Source organism: Hylobates moloch, unplaced genomic scaffold, assembly GCF_009828535.3.
Source record: "Hylobates moloch isolate HMO894 unplaced genomic scaffold, HMol_V3 SCAFFOLD_1, whole genome shotgun sequence".
Taxonomy (NCBI): Eukaryota; Metazoa; Chordata; class Mammalia; order Primates; family Hylobatidae; genus Hylobates; species Hylobates moloch.
In genome coordinates, this window is record NW_026652276.1 from 188,560,282 (window position 1) to 188,574,622 (window position 14,341).

Sequence of the window (14,341 nt, forward strand, 5' to 3'; positions counted from 1 at the left end):
TGGAAAACAAATATTAAAAGAACCAGCAATGTTTCGAATAAAAAAGCCATAAAACCCGTAATTCTTCTCCATCAGTTCATTCAGTCTCATGTAATTAATTCTTGCTCTGTTTGATCTTGGCTGGCAGTTTAATTCCATCGAATGGTATGAATTCAAAGTTATTAGAAACCTGTATTTGTCAGAGTTCTTTTCATTCTTCCCATATAACTCTTTGAAGTCACAGCACTTTAGAATTATAATGGCTTACAAAGAACTTTCAGAAAAAGTATCAGAACAAGACAATTAACTGCGGACAACAAGCCTTAAAGTGGCTATATTTAAAGATCTGATGTGAGTTACCCAATTGACAAGGATATTTGGATATTTCTGTGGTACACGACAATTTAAAATAACCAAAATTATGACTGGTAGCATTTATACCAAGACCTATCACATTTCTAGGAATGTTATATAATTTTGGAACATATTAATAACATATCTATAAAAATATAGCACAAAGAAGGTTAAACATCATTTCTTATTTTAACAGTGCTTCCCACATAATTTAACCTATCAGATAAGGCCATTTGGTTCAACATCTCTCTTTTACAGATTCTTTAAGAAATTCTAGGGTCCTCTGGAACATCCCAAAGTTAGTTCAAGGTCAAAAAGAATTAATTTTGATTTTTGAGAAGTTTGTCAAATACCGAAGGCTTAAAACATTTGATCAAAATAGGATCATAGGTCACTATGAAATAAAACCAAAGTGAAAAAAGAGTTCAAAGGCACAAAGCACAAGAAGAGTTATATTGATGAAACATGAAATCCCTGTTTTCTAGGCCAGTTACCTAGAAGAGAAAATCCTCTCACAATTTTCCATTAAGAGCAAACCAATCCTCTGAGAAAACTCTATTGTTCCAACACATAGGCCCAAACTTTAGCCTTCCATCAGTGTACTTTAATATTAATGCTCAATTTTTAGAAAAACTTATAAATAATTCCCTTCTACTTTTAGCCAACTCAATCACATAAAATTTTTCACGATATTTATCTTCTACAAACCTTCTACAACTTGCTTAAACCTTCATTTTGTCCTACACTTCCTTTTTTAAAATTGGCAGTGTACCTTAGGACAAAGATTTACTTTTCTCCTTATCGTTTTGACCATATGAGGTTCTCTCCTATACAAAAGAAAAAATTACTCTCTTTTCAATTTTCTTTATCTCTTCATACTTGTAAATTTCTTCCCACATCTTTCCTACCTACCGGTTCCTTTCTGCCTTATTTTGATTTCCTTCCTAAGTCCATATTTAGAAACAACCTTTAGATAACCTCTGACTGCCAAGCTAGCGTTAAGATTTAAATAAATAAATAGGCCAGTCATGGCGGCTCACATCTGTAATCCCAGCACTTTGGGAGGCAAAGGTCAGAGGATCACTTCGGCCAGGAGTTTGAGACCAGCCTGAGCAACATGGTGAGACCCCGTCTCTATTATTATTATTTTTTAAAAGAACAAAAAGCATAAAAACTCTGAGAACATTTTTGAACCCAGAAAGATATTACTTCCAATTTGTGCCACAGAGCTGGTAATGTATGGAAATGTGTGTCTTGACAGTGGGTGGGGGTGGGGTGGATATTGACAATGGGGGGGATATTGTTAGGAGGGGAGCAAAGCTGGAGATTACTTAGATTCCTTAGAACACGAGGACTCTCAAGGGTGTGAGTCTCTGTGTCTGTTTCTTTATGAATGTATGTGTGTAGGAAAGTGCTAACGCTTAGGTTTAATTCTCTAGCAGCAGAGCCCAAGATGGGTATTCTTGCACAAGTGATTTATTGAGAGTACACCTGAGGAAATTTATGAAGCAGTGAGGGGAGCAGGATAGGGAAGGGGAAGAAGCTGATCAAAGACATGGTTTCTGAAGTCCAGCGTAGATCCCTGATTTCACAGGGAGCACCACCGCAGGAAGAGTACCAGAAGGTTATGCCTCCTTGAGGCAAGGGGACCTGCTTTCTCCCCCAATATCAGTCAGTCAGTGGCCGCAGGCCAGCCATGTGTGGGGATGAAACCTTCCAGTTCTCTTTATTTACTTATTTGAGACAGGGTCTTGCTCTGTCACCCAGGCTGGAGTGCAGTGGTGCAATTGTGGCTCACTGCAGCCTCGAACTCCTGGGCTCAGGTGATCCTCCCATCTCAGCCTCCTGAGTAGCTGAGACTATAGGTGCACACAATCACACCTGGCTAATTTTTGTATTTTTTTGTAGAGATGAGGTTTCACCATATTGCCCAGAACTCCTGGGTTCAAAGTGATCCGCCCTCCTTGGCCTCTCAAAGTGCTGGAATTACAGGCCCAGTCCTCTTTAGATGACACAGCTCCCAACGGGCAAGGGAAAGTCTCCAGAGAAGGGCACAGCTGTGAAACATTAGCAGCCTAGCCCACAGCAGCAGGAGGATGGATACACTGGCTTGGCCAAAGGGATGTGATCGTCCACAAGGTTGACTACAACCAGTTATGGGATAACCATTCTATATGCTACTGGAAAAGAAACTGTCATTTCAAATCTGGGTCACATTTTGGATAAGAGAAAAATAAATAAATAAAAGGAGGAGCTACAAAAACTTAGTATAGGTTGATGATTTAAAATTTCTTTTCTTAGCTGGGCATGGTAGGGTGTGCCTGTAGTCCTAGCTAATTGGGAGGGTGAGGTGGGGGGATCACTTGAGTTTGGGAGGTGGAGGTTGCAGTGAGCAATGATGCCACTGCACTCCAGCCTGGGCAATAGAATGAGACTCTGTCTCAAAAACAAACAAACAAAAATTTCTTTTCCTAGGAACTAACAAAACATTGTGTTTTTCTTTTGAAGATTATGTGATAGAAAAGCTGGAGCAATGCGGGTTCTTTGATGACAACATTAGAAAGGACACATTCTTTTTGACGGTCCATGATGCTATACTCTATCTACAGAACCAGGTGAAATCTCAAGAGAGTCAAGATTCCATTTTAGAAACGGTAAATATTCAACCTTTCTACAGATCTATCTTTTCTAAACTATCATGATTTCTATAAATGGCAAACATTACACAAGTCTAGTCTAGCTGTTGAATTTTAAGCTATCTATATAACTTCTTGGAGCCTCAGTTTTTTCATCAGTGAAATGGAAGTAAAAACATTAACCTTGCTAGGTAGATATGAAGACTAAATAAGATAGTTTATAGGAAATTACCTGGTAGTACCCAGTACTGAATAGTTCTACAATGTGTAGGTTTATTAATAAAAGTGGGCATTAGCTATAATGCCTTTTTAGAATATCGAATCTTGGATCTTCTGTGATCTGTGATTTGTGTACATAAATTCCACTTAAATTCTCAGCAATCTGGAAAACCTTGAATTATAAATGTCTTTAAACAGGATCCATCGGGCCATAAGTGATCTTTGAAAAAGAAATTAAAAAATCAAGCCACAAATAAGCCCAGGGTTAATTTTTCCCTACAAAATAGAATATGCCCTGATGGGAGGCTTCGTGGCACAACAGTAGCGCATCTGGCTCCAGAATAGGCCCTGATTTCCCATGGGGATTATTTTGTTAATTCTTCTGTCAAATACCCAGAAAAAGTGAGCATTCTGGTCTGGTTCATTGGGCTTGGCCTAATGGTGCTGGTAGTGGTACAAGAATCTCATTTCTCATAGTGAATTTAGGAAACTAAAGCAAATACCTATTAAGATGTAATAACAATAATGATTCCAGTGACATAGTGGATATTTTAAATTGCTTCCCATTTTTCTAAAAATAGAATAAATACATCTTAATTGTAGATTGGCAGTTGATTGAAGAAAACTAACTTAGGAAATGATATTATATTATTCTTTTTAGGCACTAGTAGTGGAGAGATTGTTCTATTTAATGTTCCTTGGTAAAATACTAGTCCTAACTACCAAGCTGTGGATCTTAAATATAAAATAGGAAAAAAAAAAAGAGTAAAGCTACAAATCTAAAGAAAAAAACTGCTTATTGTTGAAAATTCATAAACCTTTTTCTATCCAATTTAAAATTCTCTAACCCATAGGTGATAAGAAAGCAGGATCATATGAAGTATCTTTAAGAGACCCACATTAAAAGTAAAACAGACCCAAGGTATCAAGTTCTTTCTCAACATGAAAACAGTTATTTTATTTCTTTATACCCATTCTTACTAAGATTTTAGGCTATGAATGTCATAAAAACCACTAACCAAGAGTGTATCTACTAGGTTAGACTCAATTTTGTTTGCAATCAGAGAGGCATTGTGAGTGGCTGGGATGGATTTTTTTGGACCTTAAACAAATAGACTAAGCATAACGGAATGCTTGTATTATATACTTACTGGTCCACTAAAAGTGGGTTGGACATTCCTGGTGGCCTGTGAAATCAAGAGGCTTATATTTCTGTGTCTTCTCAGAGTCTAGCACAAAGCTTTATATGTGATAAGTAGGTGAATGATGATAAACCTCACCTGTGGTGCTTTCCTTCAAGAAGAGTCCCTCTGTATCACAGATACTGTGACTGCAATGACACAACCCTCTTCCTATACCTTTATTTTACCATCACAGGACTATCTCAGGACACAACTTGTAGTTAGACTTATCCTCTACCTTTCCTATTATGTCATACCATTTGCAAAGGGACTTAAACCTCTAATTCATTCTCATACTAGCTAAGAGAATTGGGCTATTTGTGAGTTGAAAAGTAGCTAAGTAGCATTTCAAAATGTCATTTTAGCCTGGAAATATATTTGGAGTTGCTTTGAAAATGTCCTTTTCCATGCAAAACACAAAAGCAAAATTGTTGTAGGTTTCCTCTGTGTAGAAGATTAAATTACATTCTACCTCTAAAAAGTAGAGCTTTTCTGAATAACCAACTTGGTCCGTAGACATTGGTTTCCATCTCCAATAGAATTAATTTCCATCCAATTCCATTTGTGACTGTTTTTCGTCATCAGTCACAAGCTCTTCACTGTGCATTCATTGCACACTCAACGCTGTGCTAAGTGCTCTTAGCTTAGCCATTGAGAGATGCACTATTGACTGCTGAATCATTTAGGCAGAGGGGGTGACTTGTTAAGAGGCATACGCTCGAGAGATTGGGGAAGAGAGCTGAAAAGGAGTTTAGACAATGGAGAACTATACCAGTTCCCCTTTGAATGTGCAAAAAAAATGATATACAAAAAATTTTAGTTGGGAAATATAAAAGAACAATACAGCTGAAGAGGATTCTGACGTATATAAAGATAGATGAGAAGCACCAGGAAAGCTTCAAATCATTTTCAGTGGAGCATCAGGTGGGTTGATGCTACTCTATGTCTACCCTGTGTTCTCTTTTTCAAGATCACCCTCATTCAAGACTGTAAAGATACCCTTGAATTAATAGAAACAGGGCTGACGGAAGAAGAACTTGATGTCCAGGATGAGGTATGATCATTTTCTTCTGAAGAAAATATTTGGATTACATTTTGAATAATTAGAGCAATACAAATAGTGAATATATGTGATTAAGAACTGTCAGGGAACATAATTCCCCCAAATGCAAAAAAGATGGCTTCATAGCAGGGAAAAAGAGAAAATAAAAATTCCCCCTTGAAGATGTTAAGTACCTGGGGATCTTTTGTCCCAGGCATTTGGGGATGATCAGCAACTGGCAAGAGCCAACACACTGCTCCTGATTTGATACCTACACCTCTGCATATTGCTCTTCCAGAGATGTAAGGCCGTGGGATAGGAAAAAAATGAATAGAGGAAATTTCTTTCTTTTTTTTTTTTTTGAGACGGAGTCTCGCTCTGTCGCCCAGGCTGGAGTGCAGTGGCGCAATCTTGGCTCACTGCAAGCTCCGCCTCCCGGGTTCACGCCATTCTCCTGCCTCAGCCTCTCCGAGTAGCTGGGACTACAGGCGCCCGCCACCACGCCCGGCTAATTTTTTTTGTATTTTTAGTAGAGACGGGGTTTCACCGTGGTCTCGATCTCCTGACCTCGTGATCCGCCCGCCTCGGCCTCCCAAAGTGCTGGGATTACAAGCGTGAGCCACCGTGCCTGGCCAAATAGAGGAAATTTCTAAGCCGGGAACTTTATAAGCCTCAGGAATAGTATGTGAGGAACAGAAACCCTATGACCTTCCTTCATATGACTGATAAAGTCTTTAAAAACACACTCTCCCCACCCTAGACTGATTCTGTGTATTTCAGATGCTCTTGTGACATCAGACTATTCCTAGGAAACTTGCCTGAACTTGTAGCATCTGAGTAAATTTTGCAGCTTCACCACTGGGTAAGAGGTGAACACTGAAGGAAGATCACAGAATTGTAAAAAGTTGAAAGATTTCTTAGAATCAAGTAGTCTAACATTCTAGCCCATGCAGAAATCCTTCCTACACCATCCCTGATGAATGTTCATTCAGCTTTTATGTGAACATTTCCAGACATTGGCCACTAGTGGCTTCTCAAGGGAGTTTGTTACATGGTTGGAAGTCTCTAAATGTTACTTGTGCTTACAGAACTGAATTTGGCCTTTCTGTAGTAACCACCTAGTGAACTGAGATCTGCCTTCCTTAGCAACACAAACCTTCCAACTGAACAGCCCTTCAAATATTTGAGAATAGTTCTCATGTCTCCAGCAGACTCTCTTCCAGTTGAGACTCTTCTAGTTCCTTCTATTCCTTACAAACATGCAGTCCGTGCTTCTCTGGTCACGATGGGGACACAAAACCCTAAATGTGGCCAGGCCAGCATGGAGATTATTCAACCATGACCTACCTTGATCTCATCAAGATACTCCTATTACTACAGCTTAAAAATGTGTTTCCTTTCATAATAGCAACATCAGAATTTTGGCTTCTATTGAGCAGGGGCCAACTAAAGACTGGGGCATTTTCATAGAAGCTATGGTCTAGTAGAGTTCCCTACTTATATTTATTTGAGTTTTGACCCTAATACAGAACTACACCTATTTCTGCTAGATTGCATCTTGTTGGTTCTTGTTTACTGACATAGTTTTGTATTATTATTATTATTATTATTATTTATTATTTGTGACTGAGTCTTACTCTGTCACCTGGACTGGAGTGCAGTGGTACAATCTCAGCTCACTGCAACCCCTCCCTCCCGGGTTCAAGAGATTCTCACATGTGCCTCAGCTTCCCAAGTAGCTGGGATTACAGGCGCTCACCACCACGCCCAGATAATTTTTTTTTTTTTTGTATTCTTAGTAGAGACAGCGTTTTGCCATGTTGTCCAGGCCGGTCTTGAACTCCTGACCTCAAGTAATCCACCCGCCTTGCCCTCCCAGATTGCTGGGATTACAGGCGTGAGCCATCACATTGGCCAGTTTTGTGTTTTGAATGTATCATCCAGGATACTGTCTACCCCACTACCTGTTACCTGGTGTCATAATCAAATCTGATAAGCCTGCCTTCTCTGCCTTTTTCTAGGTCTTGAAAAAATGTTGCAAAGAAAAACATTCAACCCCCTATAGTGAAATCAGGCAGTAAGGATGACAGGCAGAGATTTCTGTGGAGGAAATACATTGCTAGAGTGAAAATCACAGTACCTGCATCTTGGCCCACCAGCTTAGTGAGCCCAGGAAAGTCATTATGGACCTGAGAAGTCCTTTTAGCTCTAGTAGTTTATGACTCTATGGATATAGGGTGCCTTAGTTTGAGTAAAAACTCATATGTCAAAATTAGAACCTAAGACTGCTATATTATAGGATATTTACTGGTTGCCACGTAAAAGAATAATTCAGGGAGGGTTTCTATAGATGGTAAAACAATATAGCACAATAGTTTCAAGGGCATGGACTTTAGAACGAGACAGACCTGGGTGCTAGTCCTCAATCTGCTACTTACTGGCTGTGTACCCCAGGACAAATTACTTATCCTGTCTTCATATTAGTATCTTCATGTAAAGTAGTAATAATACCACAGAGTTGTGAAAATTAAAGGATACATGTAAAGTAACAAGAGCAGTGCCTTGTACATAGTAAGTGCTCAATAAATAGTAATCATTGCTCCTAAATAAATCTAATTAAAGTATGATGAATACAGGCCAGGCTCGGTGACTCAAGCCTGTAATCCCAGCACTTTGGGAGGCTGAGGCAGGTGGATCACTTGAGGTCAGCAGTTTGAGACCAGCCTGACCAACATGGTAACCCCCCCGACCATCTCTACTGAAAAAAAAAAAAAAAAAAATTAGCTGGGCATGGTGGCGGGCACCTGTGATCCCAGATACTCAGGAGGCTGAGGCAGGAGAATTGCTTGAACCTGGGAGGCAGAGGTCGCAGTGAGCTGAGATCACACCACAGCACTCCAGCCTGGGCAACAGTGAGTGAGATTCAGTCTCCAAAAAAAAAAAAAAAAAAAGTAAAATGAATACAAAATTAAGTTTTTACTCTATTTCTATTGTGATGATATACACGTAAGATGAGTGGCAGTAAGCAATCAATACTATAAAAACATATTTATAAAAAATATAATGCAGACTTTAGGAAAATTCAGTTGTATCAACACTTTGTTTTCTCCTTGCTTCCGCAGGCTATGCGTACACTTGCATCCTGAAAGTGGGCTCAGGAGGTCTCTATGAGCAAGGAGTACAAGACAAAACTTCCTCACTGCATTGACTATTTCTTCATACTCAAAACACTCATTATTTTTTCTATTAAGCCATTGAAAGAGAAGTACTAAGACTGTTTCTAGGCTTTATTTATAAACACCTTATCCCTAACATGTACAAAATGGCAAGAATTATTCGGACGATTTGGCAGTGTCCAGGATAAGCTGGTGTTATAATACGCTGCTGATCCACATCACAGATTTGCTAATAATGTTCACGTGGGTACTGGCATATCTCTGTTCAGTTAGAGTGAGTGCTGACCCAACAGCCTCTGTGGTCAGGTGAGTCACGAATGACTAATCATAAAGAAAAATCAGTTTTTGACTGACCTGGATATCCATGAGCTGCACTGATCACCATGTAAGGTCACATTTAGTAAATGCTGAAATAAAATTATTAATGCGTTTATCAATAAAAGCCTTTGAAAATAACTTTGGATAATAAGTTGGAGTTTTAAAAATGCAAATTTGCTTAGTATCTAATAATGAAGTGTTATTACATATAGCCAGAATTGAGGATCTCTTTGATCTTGGAAATGGTTTACCTAAAAGCTAAGAACCAGGCCAATATATTTTGAAACATCGACGCAGACAAATGAAATAATAAGGAGATTTTCATGGTTTATAAAAATCATTTTTTTGATATGATAATAATCATGATCACAACTGAGATCAAAGAAAAATATATGACAGATTATTTTGTTTAAAAATGTAGTTTTAATTATCTTAGTCTATAGAAATGATCATTGCATGGAGGCATATATAGGTATGATCTATGTAAAATCTGACATAAAAACAGTGCTATTTTGAGTGAAAATTTTTTTGATGTGCTTATGTAACCATGGTGATTAAAATGAGTTTATATTTTTTCTCAAAAGTTTTAGCAGTATATAAAGTAAGTAATCTTTATCTGAACTCTGACCACTTAAAAAGAAATCTAAAAATTGAACTGCCTATAGTAGTCTATGTTTAAAGTGAATTTTTAAAAACAAAGCATTCTAAATGAACTCAGTATAAAAACATTCATTTGGAATGTACATACTGAAAAATACAGGTTTTTTTGACCAAAAGTTTTTATATCTTTTCTTTTTATTTATTTTTTCCCTAAGTGCCAACAGTCTTCCAGGTATTATGTATAACACAGGCTTTGGTCTTGGGGACTTTTCCCATATGTTTCACACTGGAGTGAATGAAGTTGTACCTCATTTCTAGAGAAAAGTAATACTCAGGTCCCCAATTGAGAATGTGTTGCTTGATTGAAAACTACATCATCCCTTGGTATACTCCAGGGACTGGTTCCAGGACCCCTGCATTTACCAAAATTTGTACACACTCAAGTCCTGTAGTCACCCCTGCCCAAAGGTAGAATGGCTTCTCTGTTTTTCTTCTGAAATACAACCAGAAACAATGTGTCTATTTCTGAAAGAATATGATTAATGATTATACAAATTGGTTAATCCTGAATTCTGGTTGTAAATCTGGTTACAGCATAACTAGGATTATAATGCTGTCTCCTTTTGACAGCATTACCTGCTTATATTGACAACAAAGCATCTCTCTAAAGAGTGAATGTAGGCTGGGCGTGGTGGCTCATGCCTGTAATCCCAGCACTTTGAGAGGCCGAGGCAGGTGGATCACAAGGTCAGGAGATCGAGACCATCCTGGCTAGCATGGTAAAACCCCATCTCTACTAAAAATACAAAAAAAGAAATTAGCCGGGCGTGGTGGTGGGTGCCTGTAGTCCCAGCTACTTGGGAGGCTGAGGCATGAGAATGGCGTGAACCTGGGAGGCAGAGCTTGCAGTGAGCCGAGGTCATGCCACTGCACTCCAACCTGGGCAACAGAGCGAGACTCCATCAAAAAAAAAAAAAAAAAGTGAATGTAATAGTCTTGCAGAAAATGAATGAATACCTTTGTTCAATAAAGGAAATATGCACTGCTCACTTTTTTGAAGGAAACGCCAAAGTTACATTTTACAACAAGGCTAGAGTTTGTAAATTCTGGGTTCATTTGTGATGACATAAGTCAGTAAACTGTGGGAATACTGTCTCTTCTACGTATTTTATGAATAGTAAGCATAATTTTAGTTTTGTATTATCAGTGGAAATTTCACTTGAAATTAAAGCTGCCTTTTGTTATATTTTTAACCTATAGATTAAGATTCCAGTATTGCATATGAGTTTTAATAAATTAAAAAATCAAATCATGTACATTTGAAAATATTTGCAACATTTAAAAATAAATGTAAAGTGTCTTTTAAACTACTCTGATGTGTCCTTTCTGAACAAAACTATTAAATATAATAAAGAATGTGCCAGGAGCAGTGGCGCATGTCCTTGTAGTCTCAGCTACTTGGAAGCCTGAGCGGAAGGATCCCTTGAGCCCAGGAGTTAGAGTCTCAGCCTGGGCAACACAGCAAGACCCTGTTTCTAAAAATAAATAAATAAATAAATAAATAAATAAATAAATAAATAAATAAAATATAATAAAAATACTTCATTCTAAGTTTGTCATTGCTCTTATCAGTCATCATTATGAGGCATTCTTTATAGCACCACTTCTGTTTGTAATTTCTTTTTGTAGATTTATCAGTGCAATAAACATTACTCACAAATATCACAGTTAAACCTTGTGATTCTTATCCAAATAGTTCCAGTTTATTTTGTGCAATGGTTATTATTATTTTAAGCAAACTTTTCATTCTGGCACAACATATGTAAAAAAGGATACAAATCACAGTGTACTGCTTGAAGAATTTTCACAAAACAAGCACACCAGGGTGGCCTGTGCCCAGATCAACAAGCAGAATGCCACCGGCACCGCATAAACTCTTTCATGCTCCCTCTTAGTTGGTTGCCGGGGGCAATTACTGTCCTGACTTCTAAAATCTGTTTTTTTGAATTGCATAGGAATAGAGTCAAAGATTATTTCTTTTTTGCCTCTTTCTTTTGTGTCTGTCCTCTTTCACTCAACATTATAATCAAGAGATTCATCCATCTTATTCAATATAGCAATTATTCATTCATTCTCCCTGCTGTATAGTATTCATTGCATTGTAGAATTTATCACCACTTATCTATTCATCCTACTGTTTGTGGATATTTGTGTGGTTTCCAGTTTTGGGCTCTCATGAATAGTGCTACTATGAACATTCTTGTGAGGCATCCTTGCACATTCCAGAAATATTTGGCGGGGTGGGGTTCCTCTATCTGTGGCTTAGATCTGTGAGGTGATAATCAATGAAATTAGGGTTATTTTCCATTTGCATCAGGTTAGGTATCTGAAGAAAGTTTGGTTTCAGTTAGAGTAGCATTTATCATGCAAACAATTTAACAGTGTAACAAAAGCCGCACGAACTTATTTAAATCACATGAAGTTCAGTTCTGTAGGAAAGTCACATAATGACAAATAGCTAGAAAAAGAATGGAAGAGAGAAAAAATAGAAACAATGAGGGGAGAAGGAAAGGAAGGTCAGAGGGGAAAGTAAGGGAGAAAAAGGTAAGAGAACCACAGAGAAAAAGAATGACAATTAGGGAAGGAAGAGAAATGAGAAAGAGAAAATTAATGGAAAAAAGATAAAGAGGAAGGTAAAATAGATGAAGGAAGAGAAAGACTAAGAAGAAGAAAGGAATGGTGGGGTAGAGAATTTCATAATGGGAAAATAAAATCCAAATAGAGGATTGATTTCAATATAATCATATCCTTCATGAACTCAGAGAAGTGAGCAACACTCCCTCCCCCACATGCCACACCATCTCCTGAATTCTTGGTCCCCCTTACCCAGCTGTTTTCATTAATATCAGCTTCTAGTATGCTCTGTAATTCACTTATTACTGTTTCTCTTCCTGCCGCCTCGCTTATACTAGAAATAAGCTCCACCAAGGCAGGGTTCTTTATTTTGTTCCTCAACATATCCCAAGTATTCAGAAAAGTAAAGAGTGTCAGACACACAGTAGAGGAGCAATAAATATTGTCGGATGAATGCATTAAGCTAAAGTCAATGATGCTGAGTAAGGTTAACGTAATTTGAGAATGGCAGTCATTAAGTACATGAGACATTCAGAGTTTCCTGAGCTTGCAGGCCTATTCCAAAGACTTACTGTGACAGCTCACCTGCTTGTCTGTCTGCCTTACCTATTGGTCTCCAGAAAAGGGGCTGGGAATTCACTTGTATGTTAACAGAGCTTCAGGGAATTAAAGGCCCTTTAATGTCAATATCCATTTTGAATATGCCAACCAAGTCAGCCCACTTCATCCTTTTCTTCAGGAACATTTTTGGGCGTGAACATTGAGGTACTGTTTTTGCATAAGGTCTTCTAGTTTCAAGGTGATTCCCAAAGCATTGTTTTAGATCAAGTGCTCCAATACTCTGAGTCCCCTTCCAGCTCCTTTAAAACTTTTTATTTTGAAATAATTATAGATTCACAGGAATTTGCAAAGAAATATATGGCAAGATTCCCATGCACCCCTCACCCAGCCTCCCACAATGTTAACATCTTGCCTAGTTACAGTACAATTTAAAAAAACAACAGGAAATTGGCATTGGTATAAACCATAGACCTTATTCACATTTCACCAGTTATACATGGACTGTGTGTGTGTGTGTGTGTGTGTGTGTGTGTGTGTGTTTGTGTGTTGGGGCACTCTATGCAGTTTTATCCCATGTATAGCTTTGTGTAAACACCACCACAATCAAGAAGCTTAACTATGCCATCAGCACAAGACTCCTTCTGGGGACCCTTTTAAAAATGCACTCCAAGTGCAGATGTACCTCTCCTTCTGACACCATTCCCAGACTTATGGCTGAACAAAGACATTCTGAATTAGAGGAATAGCTCTGATATTAGACTTTCTATAGTCAGGGTAAGTTGAACACTGAATATTCTGTTGTAGAATTCATTTGCAATGACTTCTGGTGAGCCTCCAATGAGGACATACTCTTTCTTTGCAATTTCACTTTTGCCCACAGCCACCTCAGCCATGGAGGAGCTCTAGGTGATACTGGGGAGCATGTAAAGGTCACCTTTTAGATGTTAAAGAATTTCACAAGTCCTTGGCCAGCCAGTACTGCAAGTTGGGAGAGACTCTTCACAAGAAAGACCAGGTATGACTCTCATCAAGGCATTTGTAAACTAGTGGCACTGCCCAACACTTGAGGATGGCTCTTATTTCCGCATGTTGACCACAGTAGTCAAGCCTACTCACTCCAGTTGCATTCACTTCCTAGCTCATCGATTTGCAGTAAACCAGCACAGCAGGATCATTTAACCCATTCCTTCAAGCCTATGCCATATACAAAAGAAGCAGGTCTGGATATTTTTCTATTCCCTGACCCAGAAGTATTTGGTTGAGTAAGAGAGGGCTAGACCTTTAGAACACACACATGAGCCCATGACCTATCTCCAGTAAGTTCCCAGTTAAGTGGGTAAGGGAAGAAGGTGGTAAGAAATGAGGCTGGAAGGTGGCCTGGGGCCAGCTAACGAGAAGCCTTATATACTACATAAAGGAGCCTGGGTTTTATCCTCCAGTGTGGTAAGAGATAAAGACAAATGGCTGGGTTACATTACCTTGCTAATCCAATCAGGTGATCTAGGTATCTAGAAATAAATTCAGAAGGTGAAATTAAAGTGGATATGAATGAGGCTTTTGTTTTTTAGTTTCCAAGGAGAGTAAGAGATGAAAGCAGACATACTAGCTTTTGTGATTTAGAAATAAAAGGCTTGTTCCATG

The 14,341-nt window shown here is 38.4% G+C and overlaps 1 protein-coding gene across 1 annotated transcript in view; it reads left to right on the plus strand.

Moving 5' to 3' along the window:
• The window catches only part of SLC26A4 (solute carrier family 26 member 4), a 56,962-nt gene extending 48,239 nt beyond the window's left edge, over positions 1–8,723 (plus strand). Inside the window, exons 19-21 of the mRNA XM_032761379.2 lie at positions 2,842–2,987; positions 5,340–5,423; positions 8,534–8,723. Of these exons, the coding sequence (XP_032617270.1) occupies positions 2,842–2,987; positions 5,340–5,423; positions 8,534–8,557 (254 nt within the window). The 3' untranslated portion in view covers positions 8,558–8,723. The remainder of the gene's footprint in view (positions 1–2,841; positions 2,988–5,339; positions 5,424–8,533) is intronic.
• Positions 8,724–14,341: the final 5,618 nt, after the last annotated feature.